Source organism: Rhinoraja longicauda, chromosome 23 (assembly GCF_053455715.1).
Source record: "Rhinoraja longicauda isolate Sanriku21f chromosome 23, sRhiLon1.1, whole genome shotgun sequence".
Classification (NCBI taxonomy): Eukaryota; Metazoa; Chordata; class Chondrichthyes; order Rajiformes; family Arhynchobatidae; genus Rhinoraja; species Rhinoraja longicauda.
The window spans coordinates 35,440,863-35,461,232 of record NC_135975.1 but is presented as its reverse complement, the minus strand read 5'-3'; the positions used below and the strand labels follow the sequence as shown (position 1 = coordinate 35,461,232).

Below are 20,370 nucleotides of genomic sequence, written 5' to 3'. Positions count from 1 at the left end.
CAACCCTCGACCCACCCGGTCCATCAGACGCTGGAATGCCTGAGCTGCATTTTTAAGGCCGAAAGGCATACGCAACCACTCAAACAGTCCGAACGGGGTGATGGTCGCTGTTTTTGGAATGTCCGGTGGATGGACCGGGATCTGATGATATCCCCGCACCAAATCAATTTTTGAAAATATTGTAGCCCCCTCCAGGCTAGCTGAAAAGTCCTGAATGTGTGGAATCGGGTAGCGGTCCGGCCGTGTTGCCGCGTTGAGTCGACGGAAGTCACCACATGGTCTCCACCCCCCAGACGCTTTGGAAACCATGTGCAAGGGGGAGGCCCACGGACTACTCGAAGGCCGAATAGTTCCTAGCCTCTCCAAGTTTAGGAACTCCTCTCGCGCCCTGGCCAGCTTGTCAGGTGGGAGGCGCCGTGCCCGGGCAAAAACCGGCGGCCCCTCGGTCGGGATGAAATGAACGACCCCTTGTTTCTCAGAAGGTGCATCGAAACGCTGGACGAGGAGCTGCGGGAAGTCGGCTAGGACCGCCTCGAACTGACCGGGAGCCGTGATAATGGCCTGGATTACTGGGCTGGGTGGGGCGGCGCTTGTAGAAGCCTCTGGGCCAGTACCCCGGGGCCGTACATCAGCCAAGGGTTGCAGGCCCCTCCCGCGGACGTCTGCGACCAAAGAAAACGCCCATAGAAAATCTGCACCCAATATGGCCTGGCCCACATCCGCAACGATGAATTCCCAACGGTAAGTCCTGGACTCGAAGGACAGGGACATAGTCCTTTTACCGTAAGTACGGATGGTGCTACCATTCACTGCAATGAGGGGCGGGCCCTTCCCCCCCACTCGAACTTCGCAGTCATAGGGGGGCACAATACTCACGACCGCTCCCGTATCCACTAGAAAGACAATCCCGGTACTCTGATCTGTAGCGTAGAGGCGGTGGTTACGGCCAACCGAGACTGCCTCTACATTCGATCGGCCCAGGCATTTCCCGGAAATGAACACGGGGATCTACAGCTTCGTGCCTCGCTGCCCCACCGCCGATGGAAAGAGCACCAGCCACGCCTATCCGGCTCTGTTGTTCGAGCCCGCTGCCAATGAACAGGCGCCGCCGCCCTCTCTTGGCGGGCCGACTGCGAAATAGCGGCCGATGTGTCGCTCTCCCGGCCGCACCCCCGACTGCCGCTGGGCCTTGAGACCCGGTTAACGGAGCCGTCTCGGGTGTTGGGCTCCCTAACGAGCGTGTCGGCCTTCTCGGCGAACGCTACCGGATCTTCAAAAGAGACGTCCGCCAACACCAACCTGACGTCCCCAGGTAGCTTCTCCCGAAAGGCCGCTTCGAATACCATGCATGGCTGATGGTCGCCCACCAAGGTCAACATCTCGGACATCAAGTCCGACGGCAGCCGCTGTCCCAGGTCTGGCAAATGGAGGAGCCTCAGAGCCGGCTGGTTCTGGGCCCAGCCGAAGGTCCGCAGCAGGAGCCTCTTGAGCCCCACGTACTGCTCCGTTTGGGGTGGACTGGTCAGGTATCGGCTGACCGACCCGCGCAGCCACCTCCGCCTGCAGACAGCTCACCAGGTGGTGGTACTTCTCCTGGTCTTCCTCCACCCTTTTAAGATGGAACTGCGATTCCGCCTGCACAAACCACAGGTGCGGCTGATGGGCCCAGAACGGCGGTAGATGAATCTCACCCGCGCTCGCTCCCGCCTGCGACATGCTGCTGCTTGCTTCTTACGTTCGAGGTCACCAATGTAGTGAGTCCAAACGAGCGGTATTATTCAAATACTTTATTGTCGGTAAAACCCGTGACAAACGCACGCACTTACTTTTGGACTAACACTAACTTCGCGAACTAATCTAATCTCTAACTACAGTTTGGCGCCAGGCATTTAAATACCTCGCGCTCCCTCACCCCGTGACCATAAACCAATCCGAAGGTTCTAGACTACCTGGCCAATCCCTATGTCCCTACAGTATAAACCTTTCACTGCCTGGACTAGCACGCAACAAGAGCTTCTCACTGTACCTCAGTGCACATGACAATAAACGAAACTAAACTAAACAAACCCACACATCTTTGGGATGTGGGAGGAAACGGCAGCACCCAGAGGAAACCCACACGGTCACATGGAGAACCAGCAAACTCCACACAGAGAGCACCTGAGGTCAGGTTGGAGCCCTGATCTCAGGTGCTGTGAGGCAGTGGCACTACCAGTGGAGCCTCTGTGCCACCTATTATGCCACTGTGCCATCCATTGCCCCACCCATTGCCCCAATGTGCCACCCATTCCACCACTGTGCCACCCATTGCTCCACTATGCCACCCACTGTGCCACCCATTGCCCCACTGTGCTGCCCATAAGAAGCCATGATGGAGAATTGAATCATCTCGATCTGAAAGTGAACATAAATGTCTCGTTTTCAGTTTTACATAAAACCTCTCCATGCTTTTCCAAGTTTGCAGGTGCCCAATTTTGTGGAAGAATAGGAGGTATATCATAGAGTCTTACATCGTGGAAACAAACCTTTCGGTCCAACTTGCTCACACCGACCACCATGTCCCATCTACATTAGTCCCACCTGCCTGCATTTGGCCCATATCCCACCAACCCCATCATATCCATGCACCTGTCTAAACGTCTCTTAAACGTTGCAATGTTCCCTGCTTCATCTATTTCCTCCGGTAGTTCATTCCATACACCCACCATCCTTTGTGTAAAAATGTTATCCCTCAAGTTCCTATTACATCTTCCCCCCTCATCTTAAACCTATCCTCTCTCGTTCTCAATTCCCCTAATCTGGGCAAGAGACTCTGTGCGTTTACCCAATCTATTCCCACCAAATCATTTGTAATTTACCATACTTGAATGAAACTCAGTGCACCAGATTTGTTGAATGTTGGAGTGTTCCCCCAGCTTTAGTTTCAATGAGAATCTGTTTGCATCCTTTAAAACCCGAACAATTTTATTTCTTAATCAGTTTTCAGATTGTATTTGCAGAGAGAGGGGAGATTATTTCAGGTGGAAACTTCCATGGTGAATATCCTGCTAAAGTAAGTGTTCAGTTTGCTCATCATCTGTTTCATGATTTGTTTCTAAGAAATTCTAAGTAAAATCGCCAATAGGATGATACAAGGGTCTAGATGTCCTGGTGAGATGTCATTTGAAATATCCGTACAGGTATGGACTCCCTACTGAATGGGTAACATATTTATCATAAGATCATAAGTGATAGGAGTAGAATTAGGCTATTCAGCCCATCGTCTACTCCACCATTCAATCATGGCTGATCTATCTCTCCCACCTAACCCCATTGTCCTGCCTTCTCCCCATAACCATCGACACAGAGATTCCTGGTCTGAAGAAGGGTCCCGACCCAAAACGTCACCTATTCCTTTTCTCCAGAGATGCTGCCTGATGTGTCTATCTTCAGTATAAAACAAGATCTGCAGCTCCTTCCTACACAGCAGATAGACACAGCAGGTAGAGTTGCTGCCTCACCTCGCCAGAGACCTGGGTTTAATTCTGACTACGGATGCTATCTGTATAGAGTTTGTACATTCCCCCATGACCTACATGGGTTTTCTCCGGGTGCTCTAGTTTCCTCTCACACTCAAAAGGCGTACAGATTTGTAGACTAATTGGCTTAGTAAAATTGTAAGTTGTCCCTCGTGTGTGTAGGATAGTTAATGTGATCGCTGGTCGTCGTGGACTCAGGGGGACGAAGGGCCTGTTTCCACACTATATCTCCAATCTAAACTAAACTAAACTAAACAGAGATTCCTAGATGATTCCTGGGAAAGGGGATTCCTGAATTCCTGAATAGAGATTAAACTGATGGGGTCTGCACTCTCCAGCGCCCAGATGAATGAAACATAGAAACACAGAAACATAGAAAATAGGTGCAGGAGGAGGCCATTTGGCCCTTCGATCCATTCATTGTGATCGTGGCTGATCATCCACAATCAGTAACCCGTGCCCAACTTTTCCCCATATCCCTTTATTCCACTAGCCCCTAGAGCTCTATCTAACTCTCTTTTAAATTCATCCAGTGAATTGGCCTCCACTGCCCTCTGTGGCAGAGAATTCCACAAATTCACAACTCTCTGGGTGAAAAAGTTTCCTCTCATCTCAGTTTTAAATGGCCTCCCCATTATTCTTAGACTGTGTCCCCTGGTTCTGGACTCCCCCCAACATTGGAAACATTTTTCCTGCATCTAGTTTGTCTAGTCCTTTTAAAATTTTATACGTCTCTATAAGATCCCCTCTCATTCTTCTAAACTCCAATGAATACAAGCCCAGTCTTTCCAATCTTTCCTCATATGACACTCCCTCCATCCCAGGGATTAACCTCGTGAACCTACGCTGCACTGCCTCAATAGCAAGGAGGTCCTTCCTCAAAGTAGGAGACCAAAACTGTACACAATATTCCAGATGTGGTCTCTCCAGGGTCCTATACAACTGCAGAAGGACTTCTTTGCTCCTGTACTCAAATCCTTTCGTTATGAAGGCCAACATGCCATTAGCTTTCTTCACTGCCTGCTGTACCTGCACGCTTACTTTCAGTGACTGGTGTACAAGGACACCAAGGTTTAGTTGCACTTCCCCTTTACCTAATCTGACACCATTGAGATAATAATCTGCCTCCTTGTTTTTGCCGCCAGAGTGGATAACCTCACATTTATCTATATTATACTGCATCTGCAATGCATCTGCCCACTCATTCAACCTGTCCAAGTCACCCTGCAACCTCCTAACACCCTCTTCGCAGTTCATACTGCCATCCAGCTTTGTGTCATCCGCAAACTTGCTAGTGTTACTTCTAATTCCATCATCCAAATCATTAACATATATTGTAAATAGTTGCGGCCCCAACACCGAGCCTTGCGGCAGTCCTCCACTCTCCACTGCGTACCATTCTGAAAAGGACCCGTTTATTCCTACTCTTTGCCACATTTGTCTTTACTCATCTTTTTCTCTTAACATACCTAAAGAAGCTTTAGTCCTCTTTGTTCAACTGCAACACTGACATTCTTGGTTTAACCTTCTCCCTCTCAAATTGCAGATTAAAACTAATCATATTATGGTCACTATCTCCAAGCAATTCCTTTACCTTGAGTTCCCTTATTAAATCTGGCTCATTGGACAACACTAAATCCAGAATTGCCTTTTCTCTGGTAGGCTCCAGTAGCAGCTGCTCTAAGAATCCATCTCGGAGGCACTCTACAATCTCCCTTTCTTGGGGTCCAGAACCAACCTGATTTTCCCAGTCTACCTGCATATTGAAATCCCCCATCACCACAGTGGCATTACCTTTGTTACATGCCAATTTTAACTCCTGCTGCAACTTACACTCTATATCCAGGCTACTGTTTTGGGGGTCTGTAGATAACACCCATTAGTGTCTTCTTACCTTTACAATTCCTCAACTCTATCCACAGTGTCTATGTCAAGTCAAGTCAAATTTATTTGTCACATACACATACTCGATGTGCAGTGAAATGAAAGTGGCAATGCCTGCGGGTTGTGCACAAAAAGAATTACAGTTGCAGCATATAAATAAAGTTAATAAGTTACTAAACATAGCACAAAAAGTGTCGACAAAAATTTAGTCTCTGGGGTTATAAAAGTTGACAGTCCTGATGGCCTGTGGGAAGAAGCTCCGTCTCATCCTCTCCGTTTTCACAGCGTGACAGCGGAGACGTTTGCCTGATCGTAGCATCTGGAACAGTCCGTTACTGGGGTGGCAGGGGTCCCTCATGATCTTGCTTGCTCTGGATCTGCACCTCCTGATGTATAGGTCCTGCAGGGGGACGAGTGTAGTTCCCATGGTGCGTTCTGCCGAACGCACTACTCTCTGCAGGGCCATCCTGTCCTGGGCAGAGCTGTTCCCAAACCAGACTGTAATGTTGCCGGACAGGATGCTCTCTACAGCCCCAGAGTAGAAGCAATGAAGGATCCTCAGCGACACTCTGAATTTCCTCAGTTGTCTAAGGTAGTAAAGGCGCTGCTTAGCCTTACCCACCAGTGCGGCAATGTGCGTTGCCCACGTCAGATCCTCTGCGATGCGGACTCCCAAGTATTTGAAACTGCTCACCCTATCCACAATAGACCCATTTATCTCGAGTGGCGTGTACATCTCGAGTGGCGTGTACATGTTTGAGCTGAACCTGGCCCCACAGTCATGTGTGTACAGGGAGTACAGTAGGGGGCTAAGGACGCAGCCCTGGGGGGATCCTATGTTCAGGGTGAGGGAGCTAGATGTGTGTTCCCCCATCCTGATCACTTGGGGCCTGGCAGTGAGAAAGTCCAGGACCCAGGCACACAGAGGGGTGCTAAGCCCCAGTTCCAGCAGCTTCTCAACCAGTCTGCTGGGGACTATTGTGTTGAATGCTTATCTGCCATGTTTATCTACATCGTCTATGTTTGTATGTTTCATCAATGTGGAATGAATCTCTGGAATTTGTTACTAGAGACCAATAGAAGATAGACCAGTACAGGACAGGAACACGATGTTTGTGCTGAACATGATGCCTATCTGAACTGATCTCATCTGCCAGCACATGATCCAAACCCCTCCATTCCCTGCACTTCCATCTGCCTATTTAAAAGCTTCTTAAACGCCACTATCGTATCTGCCTCCACCACCACCCTTGGCAATGTGTTCCAGGCCGTCACCACCCTCTGTGCAATAATCTAGCCCCCCACATCTCCATTAAACTGCCCCGCTGTCACCGTATAGCTCTGCCCTTTAGTGTTGGACATTTCCACCCTGGGGAATAAGGTTCTGACCTTATCTTTCCACATAATTGTATATACTTCTATGTAGTCTCCCCTGGACCTCTGACATTCCAGAGAAAACATTCCAAATCTATCCACCCTCTCCCTGTAGCTGAAACCCTCTAATCCAGGCAGCATTCTGGTAAACCTCCTCTGCACCCTCTCTCCACCCTCTCCCTGTAGCTGAAACCCTCTAATCCGGGCAGCGTTCTGGTAAACCTCCTCTGCACCCTCTCTCCACCCTCTCCCTGTAGCTGAAACCCTCTAATCCGGGCAGCGTTCTGGTAAACCTCCTCTCCACCCTGTCTACAGCCTCCACATGCTTCCAGCAATGCCATGATCTTATTGAATGACATCTGAGGAGGGAGAGGCCCAATGGCTGACTCCAGCAACTGTTTCTGATGATCTTATTGCCTCAGTACTGCAAAACCACGTCACCATGTGACTGAAGCATCCAGCTGGTGTCTTCTCAGTCCTTGTAGATGCTGACTCCAGCAAGTGAAAGTGGAGCAGGTATCTGACCGCAGTGAATGCCAGCAGTCTGGTGCAGAGTCGGTGGTCCACAGAGTCTGTGTTTGTGCTGTATCTGTCTATGATTCTATAACATAAAAGAATACCCTGCAAGATTTTAAGATTTGGGAAAGTGGAATATTTGTATTTGTCCATCAGGATGCAATGACATTTGAAGGATTGTGCAGGCACCAGGCCTGTATAGTGTGGGGTACCCAATGTTAAATAATACCTGTTGTCAAGCAAGAAAGGGTGCAGAGAAAACCTACGAGGATGTTGCCAGGACTCGAGGGCCTGAGCGATAGGGAGAAGTTCAACAGGCTTGGACTCCATTCCTTGGAGCGCAGGTGGATGAGGGGTGATCTTATAGAGGTGTACAAAATCATGAGAGGAACAGATCGGGTAGATGCACAGAGTCTCTCGAACCAGAGGACACAGATTTAAGGTGAAGGGGAAAGGATTTAATAGGAACGCGAGAGGTTACTATTTTACACAAGGTATGGTGGGTGTATGGAACAAGCTGCTGGAGGAGGTCGTTGAGGCAGGTACTATACAATGTTTAAGAAACATTTAGAGAGGTGCATGGATAGGACAAGTTTAGAAGGGTATGGGCCAAACGCAGGCAGGTGGGACTAGTGTAGATGGGACATGTTGGTTGGTGTGGGCAAGTTGGGCTAAAGGGCCTGTTTCCATGCGGTATCACTCTATGACTGATTGACCTGCCGAGATCTCAAGAAGGGGAGCTGCCAAAGGATTCTGACTGTCACAGACGTGTGCTATTTGGAGCCGAGTCTTTGCCAAGGGCTTCAGGCGGGTAGGACTTGGATGAAGCATTGTTGTGACATTGTGGACAGTCAAGGCCAGGTGGGCTGAGTATCCACTGAAACACTTCCTTGTCCACCCATTAACGACATCAGTGTCATTTTTGACCTGCCGTTTTGGGGGTTTTGATCTAATCGTCTGAAGAGGTTGCCTCTGACATTGCTGAAGAATAATTACGTGCAGGTCCACTGTGGGCTGTGGACTCCTCCAGCCTGTCTCCTTGAATCACCTGCAGGCTCTCGACTACCTGGCGATCGGCGTTCACGAGCTGGCTTCCATCAGCGAGAGACGTATCGAGAGGCTGTGTAACCCGTCCCTGAGCGGCCTGCCTGCCTTCCTGGCCAACGAGGGTGGCCTGAACTGTGGCTTCATGGTGGCGCACTGCACTGCGGCAGCTTTAGGTACCAACTCCTCTTCAGTTTGGACACTTCAACATTAAACAAGTTCATGTTCATAAGTGATAGACAATAGACAATAGACAATAGGTGCAGGAGGAGGCCATTCGGCCCTTCGAGCCAGCACCGCCATTCAATGTGATCATGGCTGATCATTCTCAATCAGTACCCCGTTCCTGCCTTCTCCCCATACCCCCTGACTCTGCTATCCTTAAGAGCTCTATCTAGCTCTCTCTTGAATGCATTCAGAGAATTGGCCTCCACTGCCTTCTGAGGCAGAGAATTCCACAGATTCACAACTCTCTGACTGAAAATGTTTTTCCTCATCTCAGTTCTAAATGGCCTACCCCTTATTCTTAAACTGTGGCCCCTTGTTCTGGACTCCCCCAACATTGGGAACATGTTTCCTGCCTCTAACGTGTCCAACCCCTGATCATAGCAGAATGAGGCCATTCAGCCCATCAAGTCAACTCCACCATTCAATCATGGCTGATCCATCTCTCCCTCTTAACCCCATGCTCCCCATCACCCCTGACACCCACACCAATCAAGAATCTGTCAATCTCTGCCTTAACAATATCCATTGATATTTAATGTCAACGTTAAATGTGGGGGCTCTGGTTTCCTCCCACACTCCAAAAACATACAGCTTTGTGGGTTAATTGCCTTGGGAAAGCTGTATAACATTGTCCCTAGTGTGTGTAGGTTGGCGTACGGGGTGATCGCTGGTCAGCACGGATTCAGTGGGCCAAAGGGCCTGTTACCACGCTGTAGCTCTCTAAACAAAGTTAAACAATGGTCGGCAGGGAGAAGGTGTAAGGACAGGTTTATAGGTTAATTAGCTCTGGTTAAATTGTAAATTGTCCCTAGTGTGTAGGATAGTGCTAGTGTGTAAGGTGATCGCTGGACGGCATGGACTCAGTGGGCCGAAGGGCCTGTAACTGCACTGTGTTTCTAAACCCGAAAGGCCAATATCGAATCAATCACGTAACTGAAATACTTACAGGTGACCTGCACATGTAGGGAGATGTAGTGTACCTACAGCTGAAAACGATCACATTGCAATCTTCCCTGAAGCCATGTCCTCTCTGCCTGTGTCAAGAAATGGGAGAAAGAAATGTTTAATTATCTATTATTTTTGACATAAATTTCCCAAGAGTGTATTTTATTCCGTATCTCAATTTAGTGAGCAGTGGTTTCTAATTTCTGCTTCTGCAAATTTCCGTCACCCGAACTGTGGTGAGGTGGAGGTTACGGGCACGGATTACCAGACTGCAGAATGACTTCATTTGTCCACTTCAACTGCAAAAAACAGATTCTCCGAAATGTAACAATCTCAGTCTGAGAAAAGGACGGTGTCAAAATTAACAGAGTATTGAGTATAGAAGTTGGGAGATCATGTTGCAGTTGTATAAGACGTTGGTGAGGCTGCATTTAGAGTATTGTGTTCAGTTCTGGGCACCATGTTACATGAAAGATGTTGCCAAGCTGGAAAGGGTACAGAGAAGATTTACAAGGATGATGCAGGACTAGAGGGTCTGAGCTGTCGGGAGAGGTTGAGTAGATAGACACAAAATGCTGGAGTAACTCAGCGGGTCAGGCAGCATCTCTGGAGAGAAGGAATGGGTGATGTTTTGGGTCGAGACCCTTCCTCAGACTGATGTCAGGGGAGTGGGCAGGACAGAGATAGAATGTAGTCAGAGACAGTAAGACTGGTGGCAGAACTTGGAAGGGGAGGGGATGCAGAAAGCTATTTGAAGTGGGTTGAGTAGACTGGGACTCTATTCCTTGGAGCGCAAAGGAACATTTTTCCACATTTTCTGTTAGAAACATAGAAAATAGGTGCAGAAGTAGGTCATTCGGCCTTTCGAGCCAGCACCGCCATTCAATATGATCATGGCTGGTCATCCAAAATCAGTACCCCGTTCCTGCTTTCTCCCCATATCCCTTGATTCCGTTAGCCCTAAGAGCTAAATCCAACTCTCTCTTGAACACATCCAGTGAATTGGCCTCCACTGCCTTCTGTGGCAGAGAATTCCACAGATGCACAACTCTCTGGGTGAAAAAGTTTTTCCTCATCTCAGTCCTAAATTGTTAAACTGTGACTGGTTCTGGACTTTCCCAACATCGGGAACATTTTTCCTGCATCTAACCTGTCCAATCCCTTATGAATTTTATATGTCTCTATAAGATCCCCTCTCATCCTTCTAAATTCCAGTGAATATAACCTCAGTCGACCAATTCTTTCATCATATGTTGGTCCTGCCATCCCAGGAATTACCCTGTAAACCTGCACTGCACTCCCTCAATAGCAAGAATGTCCTTCCTCACACAAATACACGTAAAAAGGCAATAAAATAAAGCAATGAGAATTCCAGTAACCCAGTGACAACGCAATGTATCTCCAGTGTCTGAGAACAAGGTCCTGTGCCACCCGTCATCAGTGGACTCGCTGTCCACCAGCGCTGCCACAGAGGACCACGTGTCCATGGGCGGATGGTCTGCCAGGAAAGCACTCAGGGTCATCGAGCACGTCGAACAAGGTATGGAGAGATCACCCGCTGCAGATCACCTCTTTAGTTTAGTTTGGAGATACAGCGCGGAAACAGGCCCTTCGACCCACCGGGTCCGCGCCGACCAGCGATCCCCGCACATTAACACTATCCTACACACACTAGGGACAATTTTTACATTTACCAAGCCAATTAACCTACATACCTGTACGTCTTTGGAGTGTGGGAGGAAACCAAAGCCTCCAAAGTCTTTGGAGTGTGGGAGGAAATCAAAGATCTCAGAGAAAACCCACACATGTCACGGGGAGAACGTACAAACTCCGCACAGACAGCACCCGTAGTCGGGATCGAACCCGGGTCTCCGGCGCTGCATTCGCTGTAAGGCAGCAACTCTACCGCCCTTTTGTCAACTTAGACTCTGTTCAAATCACTTGCTGTAATTCTAATGGAATCCAAATTATTAAATTAACCTTACCTCTCACTGTTTGATGGACGTACGTGTGAACGGCAGAAATAAAAACACAATGATAGAAAAACTCAACAGGTCAGGCAGCATCAAGGGAGAGAGAAACTCTCAGATGTGAAATGTTAACTGTTTCTCTTCACACCAATGTCACCTGAGCTTTCCCACCATTTACAGGTTTTATTTCATCTTTCCAGAGTCTGCATTTTTGATTGATTTTCATCGTAATGTCAGATTTTGTTGATGAAGTTAGTCATTTGGCATCAGATCAGACGAGACCCAAAATGCAGGAGTAACTCAACGGGACAGGCAGCAGCTCTGGAGAGGAGGAATGGGTGACATTTTGGGTCAAGACCCTTCCTCAGTCCGAAGAGTTGCTCCAGCATTTTGTGTCCATCTTCGGTGTAAACCAGCATCTGCAGCTCCTTCCTGCACATCAGATCAGGCTGGTTGGACTGATGGTTGAACGGTTGATGTGGGCAATCTTTTCTTGCAGTGCTTGCTATCGAACTCCTCGCAGCCTGTCAAGGTCTTGAGTTTGTCCGTCCCCTACACACTACGCGACCTTTGGAGAGTGTCTACCAACTTGTCCGCTCACTGGTGAAGTAAGTCAGCACGTTTGGCCCAGTTATAATGACGGACATCGATGCTTCAGTCACGTTAGTCCCTCCACACTACCTCCCAAAACTCCTCCCTCTGAGAAAATTGTACTCGGACTTCCTCCACAGGTGTGAGCTGTACCTGCCCCATTCCCCTCTCTGCTCCATTTGAACCCATCACCTCAAAAGCAACTATTGCTGATGTTTTTAATGATATCGAGGTGATTGATCCAATCACTCTGTGTGCATCTATTCCTACAATTAAATCAACTGGTACTTCATGTTATAGGAACAGAATTAGGCCATTCACCCCATTCCTCCATTCAATCAAAGCTGATCTATCTTTCCTTCTCAACCCCATTCTTCTTCCTTCCCTCCAAAACCCCTGACACCCGTACTGATCAAGATTAGTCAATCTACGCCTTAAAAATATCCATTGACATGGCCTCCATAGTCTTCTGTGGCAACAAAGAATTCCACAGATTCACCACCCTCTGACTAAAGGAATTCCTCCTCATCTCCTTTCTAAAGGTACGTCTTTTATTCTGAGGCTGTGGCCTCTGGTCCTAGACTCTCCCACTAGTGGAAACGTCCTCTCCACATCCACCCTATCCAGGCCGCTCACTAGTTGATAAGTTTCATGAGGTCTCCCCTCATCCTTCTAAACTCAGTGAGTACAGAGAGAGACAGAGAGAGATAGAGAGAGAGAGAGAGATAGACAGAGATAGATAGAGATAGAGAGAAATAGAGAGAGATAGAGAGAGATAGATAGAGAGTGATAGAGATAGAGATAGAGAGAGAGATGGTGAGCGAGAGATAGATAGATAGAGATAGAGATAGAGAGAGAGATACATAGAGAGACATAGAGAGAGATAGAGATAGAGATAGAGAGAGATATAGAGATATAGAGGGATATATATATAGAGAGAGAGATCTATGGAATGTCCATTTGTCCATGTCAGCTGTTCATAGCCTGGGACAGATTGTAGTGAGGAGTGCCTTCCACTGGCGTGTTGCCTTCTTTCCTGCTTTGACTCTTTCCCTTTTGCAGGCCCTTGGTTAAAGACCGATTCATGGCTCCAGACATTGCGAAGGTCCAGAAGCTGCTGACTGAAGAGCAGGCAAGTTATCACCGCTCCAGCCAGCCCAGGGTTCTGCAGATCCCTATGTTTATATGTAGAGGGACATATTTCCAATTTGCTGCCCAGATTTAAACTTAATGAAGTGGGTGGTGGGTGTATGGAACAAGCTGCCTGAGGAGGTAGTTGAGGCAGGGACTATTGCAACGTTTAAGAAACAATTAGACAGGGACATGGATCGGACGGGTTTTGAGGGATATGCGTCAAATGCAGGCATGTGGGACTAGTGTAGATGGGACATGTTGGCTGGTGTGAGCACGTTGAGCTAAAGTGACTGTATCACTCTAAGTGTCAGATGGTTCGTAAGTTCATAAGTTCCAGGAGCAGAATTAGGCCATTTTGTCCAATTCATCCACCGTTCAATCATGGCTGATCTATCTTTCCCGCTCAACTCCATTCTCCTGCTTTCGCCCTGTAACCCTTGACATTCTGAGAAGGAGGATGAGTTTTGTTTCCAACTGTGTGTTGCAACTCATCCTTGCACCTGAGCAGCAACGTGAAAACCAAGGACAACGGAAGATCAGCTCAGTTCAGTTTATTGTCACGTGTACCGAGGTACAGTGAAAAGCTTTTGTTGCGCGCTGAACAGTTAGCGGAAAGACAATACATGGTTACAATCGACCCATTTACAGTGCACATGATGAGGGAATAACATTTAGTGCAAGGTAAAGCCAGTAAAGTCCGATCAAGGATAGTCCGAGGGTCTCCGACGCTGTAGAGAGTAGTTCAGCACTGCTCTCTGGTTGTGGTAGGATGCTTCAGTTGCCTGATAACAGCTGGGAAGAAACTGTCCCTGAATCTGGAGGTATGCGTTTTCACACTTCTGTACCTTTTGCCTGATGGGAGAGGGGAGAAGAGGGAGTGGCCAGGGTGCGACTCGTCCATTTTAGAGTTCCTTCTGTGCAGTTGAGTGGTCAGTGTGGTATCTCACTGCAGTATGTATGCACCAAGTGTGGTTAAGGCCTAAAGGATCCACTTTAGCATCTGAGACACAACCGTCTTCCCATTCTATTTAATCCTGAGTCTTCTACTGAAGATAGACACAAACTGCTAGAGTAACTCAGAGGGTCAGGTAGCATCACTGGAGAAAAGGAATAGGTCAAGTTTGGGGTCGCGACCTTTCTTCCGACTGGAGAAGGGTCTGAAGAAGGGTCTCGACTCGAAACGTCACCTATTCCTTTTCTCCAGAGATGCTGCCTGACCCGCTGAGTTACTCCAGCACTTTGTGTCTTTCTTCAGTGCAAATCAGCATCTGCAGTTCCTTCCTGCAGTCGAGTTCCACAAGCCAGGCTGACCTTCCATGTGGTACTGAGGTCATGCTGCTCTGTTGGGAGTCGGGCCTTCAGGAAACAACGTCCAGTGGTGACTCTACGTGATCGCTCGGTGGACATTAACGACCTTGCTGTCCTACCTGAACACAACGAGCGGAACTCTCCCTGGGTGGACATTAATGACCTTGCTGTCCTACCTGAACACAATGAGTGGAGCTCCCCCTGGGGCTACGGTCAGCGATTTCTCCACCGTCAACATCAGCAAAATGAATTCTCTGGTCATTAATAATCAACATATAATCTGCTGTAAATGGTCAAATGATCGGTCATTGACCTGAAATGTTCATTCTGCTTCCTTCTATGTGGATGCCGCCTGATCTGTCGAGTATTTTCAGCTTCTTTAGTTTTATTTCTGATTTCCACCCACATAGACACACGTATATATACACCGATCAGCCAAATCATTATGAGCTGATGAGCCAAAACATTATGACCACCTGCCTAATATGCTGTTGGTCCTCCATGTGCAGCCCCATACGCAGCAGGGTGCGATGCACTGTGTATTGTGACACATTCCTCCCGTGACCACCATTAAAATTTTCTGTGACTTGTGCCACAGTCGACCTTCTGTCGGTTCGGACCAAACGGATTAGCCTTCGTTGCCCTCGCGCATCGATGAGCCTTGGGTACCCAACACCCTGTCTGTCGCCGGTTTGTGGTTTGTCCCTCCTCGGACCACTGTCGGTCGGTACTCACCACTGCTGACCGGGAGCACCCCACAAGCCTTGCCGTTTCAGAGATGCTCTGACCCAGTCGTCTGGCCATAACAATTTGGCCCTTGTCAAAGTCGCTCAGGTCTTTACTCCTGCCCATTTCTCCTGCATCCAACACATCAACTTCAAGAACTGACTGTTCACTTGCTGCCTAATATATCCCACCCCCTGACAGGTGCCATTGTAACAAGATAATCAATGTTATTCACTTCGCCTGTCAGTGGTCATAACGTTTTGGCTGATTGGTGCATGTGTGTACATATATATATATATATATATAGATGCACACACACACACACACACACACACACACACACACACACACACACACACACACACACACACACACACACACACACATACATATATTGTACATATACAGTATATACTGCTATACGTATACATATGCACACACACATATGTATACATATGCATACATACATACACATAAAGACAAACCAACAGTAAACAGGAGAATGGGGTTGAGAGGGAAAGATAGCTCAGCCATGATTGAATGGTGGGGTAGACTCAATGGGCCAAATATTCTAATTCTACTCCTATGACCTCTGGGTGTGGCGTCTACCAATGTTTTACTCCATCAGCTCTGTCCCAGAGTCAGATAGCGAGCAAAGTGATTCTCAATGTTATTTGTACTGTGATCCACTGTGATTTCTGTTTGCAGGTGTGGCAAACTGTACAGCCGTACATGCAACTCTACAAACTAGCTCACGCCCCAGAATAATCATCGGCCTTGTTAATCCACATTCAACAAGGAATGGGTGCTTGGGAGATAAATGTGATCAAAACTCTTTTAAAATGATGGCGGAATGCAGCCCTTCCACCCCAGCGCGAGAAAGAAGAAATAGTTTAGTTTAGTTTAGAGAAACAGGCCATTCGGCCCACCGAGTCCGTGCCGACCAGCGATCCCTGCTCACTAACTCTATCCTACATACACTAGGGACAATGTATTATTTCCAGAAGCCAATTAACCTACAAACCTGCACATCTGTGGAGTGTGGGGGGAAACCGGAGCACCCGGAGAAAACCCACACGGTCACGGGGTGTACGTACAAACTCCATATGGACAGCACTGATAGTCAGGATTGAACCTGGGCCTCTGGCGCTGTAAGGCAGCAGCTTATCACTGTGCCACCATCCTGCCCTAAAATAAGCAAAGGCTAATCACCTGCTCATCACGTCTTCACATAGAACTTAGTTTAGTTTAGAGAAACAGGCCATTCGGCCCACCGAGTCGGTGCCGTCCAGCGAGTCTACCTTGGTCACACATCTGTCTCTGGAATGACTCATAAGTTCACAAGTGAGAAGAGCAGAATTTGGCCATTCGGCCCATCAAGGCTACTCCGCCATTCAATCATGGCTGCTCTATCTCTCCCTCCTAACCCAATTCTCCTGTCTTCTCCCCATAACCCCTGACACCCTTAATACTAATGAAGTACTGTATTCTCCTGAATTCCAAACCTGGACCCAGCTTAGAATCTACTTACTCTTGGGATCTGGGCATCACTAAACTCCAGCTGCCTTGATTTAATGGCGAAGACCCATTTCTGTTTGAAGTTGAATGCCATTCAATGAGTGAGGGCCTCCTAACACTTGCACTTTGCACTGGATTAGATGGCATCTGGTTTCAGTGCCCTGACATTTTACATCGCCCTCCGTCATACCCAATGGCCCACTCCCTTCACCAGATTTGGCGTTGTCCTTGATTCTGACCAACATGTATCTCATTTCACAATCCAGGCAATTTGTACAGTGGTGGATGTGGGCCGCAGGTGTATGCCCTTAGACATTAACCTCTGTAAGGGTCCCAGTCCAACAGTGCTCTCTAGGGTCCCTGTCCAACAGTGCTCACTAGGGTCCCAGTCCAACAGTGCTCTCTAGGGTCCCAGTCCAACAGTGCTCTCTAGGGTCCCTGTCCAACAGTGCTCACTAGGGTCCCAGTCCAACAGTGCTCTCTAGGGTCCCTGTCCAACAGTGCTCACTAGGGTCCCAGTCCAACAGTGCTCTCTAGGGTTCCAGTCCAACAGTGCTCTCTGCTGCCCTCCCTCGTCCACCCAGTTTCTTCTGCTTAGTTTTTTTGTCAATTTTGTATTTTCATGTTGAACATTTAATTTTCGAGATGCAGTGCGGAAACAGGCCCTTCAGCCCACCGAGTCAGCACCAACCAGCGAACACCTCGTACACTAGCACTGCCCTACACACACTACAAATAATTTACAATTTTTACAGACGCCAATTAACCTACAAACCTGCACGTCTTTGGAATGTGGGAGGAAACCGGAGCACCCGGAGAAAACACACGCAGGTCACGGGGAGAACGTACAAACTCCGTACAGACAACACCCGTAGTCGGGATGGAACCTGGGTCTCTGGCGCTGTGAGGCAGCAACTCTACCGCTGTGCCACCGTGCCACCCCACTTTATCCAAGGCTTTGTGGAGATCCAGATGCACAACAACACAGTATAGCCAGCACTTCACTCCCTTGGAACACCTGGGTGGAAGGGATCTTTGGACCTGGGAAAGCGGCTGTCCTCATTTGATTCCGGATTCTCAGATTCGGCCATTTGCCTTTTATTCCCTAAAAGGTGTTGTGAGGAAAGTCCTGTTTATTTGTGCACTGGTGTTCTACATGAGCTAATCCTAAATAAAACATGAATCTTTCCACATTTCAGTCAATGTTACAGGTGGCAATATATCGTGGAATCCATGTTGCAAACCTCGCTCGGATCATCTGTAATGCCATTGGAACGTATTGAATCCGAAATCTAAAATCCCAGCATTTTCTATAAATTAATTAAATTGAAATATTGGGCGAGCAGTAAAGCATATTTGAGAAGCAGCCACAATCAGACAGTCAGTCCTGCAAGGTCCAGGGGCTGGGCTTTTGATGGTGTTTGCAAAGGAAGCACTTGGGTGGTGGAAAATAGATCCTTTACAAGGATCACGCAAATTGGAGGAACAGCATCTCATATTTCGCTTGGGCAGTTTACCCACCAGCAGTATGAACATTAACCTACAACTTCAGATAGTTCCTCTGTCCCTCTCTTTCCCCTCCCCTTCCCAGTTCTTCCATTGTCTTCCTGTCTCCCACTACATCCTATCTTTGTCCCGCCCCCTCCCCTGACAGCAGTCTAAAGAAGGGTCTCGATCCGAAACGTCACCCATTCCTTCTCTCCTGAGATGCTGCCTGACCTGCCTGACCAGCTGAGTTACTCCAGCATTTTGTGTCTACCTTCAATTTGACCCCGCATCTACAGTTATTTTCCTACACCCCTTTACAAGGATGTTGCCTGGAATCGTGGGTCTGAGCTGCAGGGGGAGGTTGAGCAGGCTGGGACTCTAGTCCCTGAAGTGCTGGAGGAGGTTGAGCAGGCTGGGACTCTATTCCCTGGAGTGCTGGAGGATGAGGGGCGATCTTATAGAAGTATATAAAATCATGAGAGGGATATATATCGGGTGAATACACAGAGTCCCTTGGCCAGAGTAGGGGAATCGAGAACCAGAGGGCATAGGTTTAAGGTAAAGGGGGAAAGAGTTATTAGGAACCTATGGGGTAACTTTTCACACAAAGGGTGGTGGGTGTATGGAACGAGCTGCCAGAGGAGGTGGTTGAGGCAGGGACTATTGCACTGTTTAAATAATATTTAGACAGGTACATGGATAGGATAGGTTTAGAGGGATATGGGCCAAACGCAGGGGGATGGGACTAGTGTAGATTGGGCAAGTTGGGCCAAAGGGTCTGTTTCTGTGCTGTAAGACTCTATAATATAAAAATAGGGATGTAATGCTGAAGCTTCATAAGGCACTGGTCAGAACGCATTTGGAGTACTGTGGATAGAGTGGATGTGGAGAGGATGTTTCCAGTAGTGGGAGAGTCTAGGACCAGAGGGCACAGCCTCAGAATAAAAGGACGTACCTTTAGAAAGGAGATGAGGAAGAATTTCATTAGTCAGAGGGTAGTGAATCTGTAGAATTCATTGCCACAGAAGGCTGTGGAGGCCGTCAGTGGATATCTTTATCGAGATTGACAGGTTCTTGATTTGTACAGGTGCCGGGGGTTATGGGGAAGGGCAGGAGAATGGGGTTGAGAAGGAAAGATAGATCAGCCATGATTGAATGGCGGAGTGGACTTGATGGTGCTTAAAATTATGGAAGTCGTAATGTTATGAGTAGATAGTCAAAACCTTTTTCCCAACTTGGAAATGTCCAACACTGGAGGGCATAGGTATAAGGTGAGAGGGGGAACGTTTAGTGGAGATGTGATGTGCTTTTTGACATTGAATGGTGGGGGTCTGGAATGCAATGGTGGTGGTGGCAGGTATGGTAGTGGTGTTTAAGAGGCTTTTTGACAGGCATATGGAAGTTCAGGGAGTACAGGAATATTTTTTTTAAATCAAAAAATACTTTATTCAAGAAACAAAACATGTTCTTTCCAAAACTCCATCCAACATTCTCGGAGGCTATACATACATTCAATACATACATTCAATACACCAATTACATAAAATTACCCCCCCCCCCCCACCCTCGCCACTCGTGTGCCCCACTGGCGTGGAATCCCTTCCTTATTTGGAGGGGCGTCTCTCTCCACCACACCCTGTCCCCCATGTCCAGCAGCAGAAGGACCCTAGACTGTGGTCCTCCCCCACAGAGCCTTGGCGTTGGCTGCACCAAGCTTCAGTGCGTCCCTCAGCACGTACTCCTGCAGTCTGCAGTGGGCCAGTCGGCAACACGGACAGCTCGCTCCGCTGGGAGGTCAACAAAGCTCGGGCAGACCAAAGCGCATCAAATGGACCATGTACAGGCAGCTGAGATCAGTTTAACTTTGCATCACGAACATTGTGGGCCTAGTTCACTTATGAACTATGGGGAGGGAAAGTGAGTAACTCTGGGCAGTTGACATTGAGGTGTGCAAGATGGAGTGGGATGGGAGGGTGAAAGAGATGTGGTGGGAAGCATTTCTGCCGGAGCGCCGGCCGCTCGTCTGCTAGCCCCTTACCCGGTCTATTGAATGAGGCAGCGCGGCGAGGGCGGACAGTGCAGTCGGGGGGTGGGCATGCACTCAATGACGGCTCGTCGTGGGCTGG

General features: G+C 48.2%; 1 protein-coding gene across 1 annotated transcript in view; it reads left to right on the top strand.

Moving 5' to 3' along the window:
• LOC144605138 (histidine ammonia-lyase-like) overlaps window positions 1–17,912 on the top strand; it is a 58,844-nt gene extending 40,932 nt beyond the window's left edge. The window contains exons 15-20 of the mRNA XM_078420214.1: window positions 2,987–3,052; window positions 8,347–8,512; window positions 10,915–11,049; window positions 11,979–12,087; window positions 13,133–13,202; window positions 15,947–17,912. Of these exons, the coding sequence (XP_078276340.1) occupies window positions 2,987–3,052; window positions 8,347–8,512; window positions 10,915–11,049; window positions 11,979–12,087; window positions 13,133–13,202; window positions 15,947–16,006 (606 nt within the window). The 3' untranslated portion in view covers window positions 16,007–17,912. The remainder of the gene's footprint in view (window positions 1–2,986; window positions 3,053–8,346; window positions 8,513–10,914; window positions 11,050–11,978; window positions 12,088–13,132; window positions 13,203–15,946) is intronic.
• The last annotated feature ends 2,458 nt before the right edge of the window (window positions 17,913–20,370 follow it).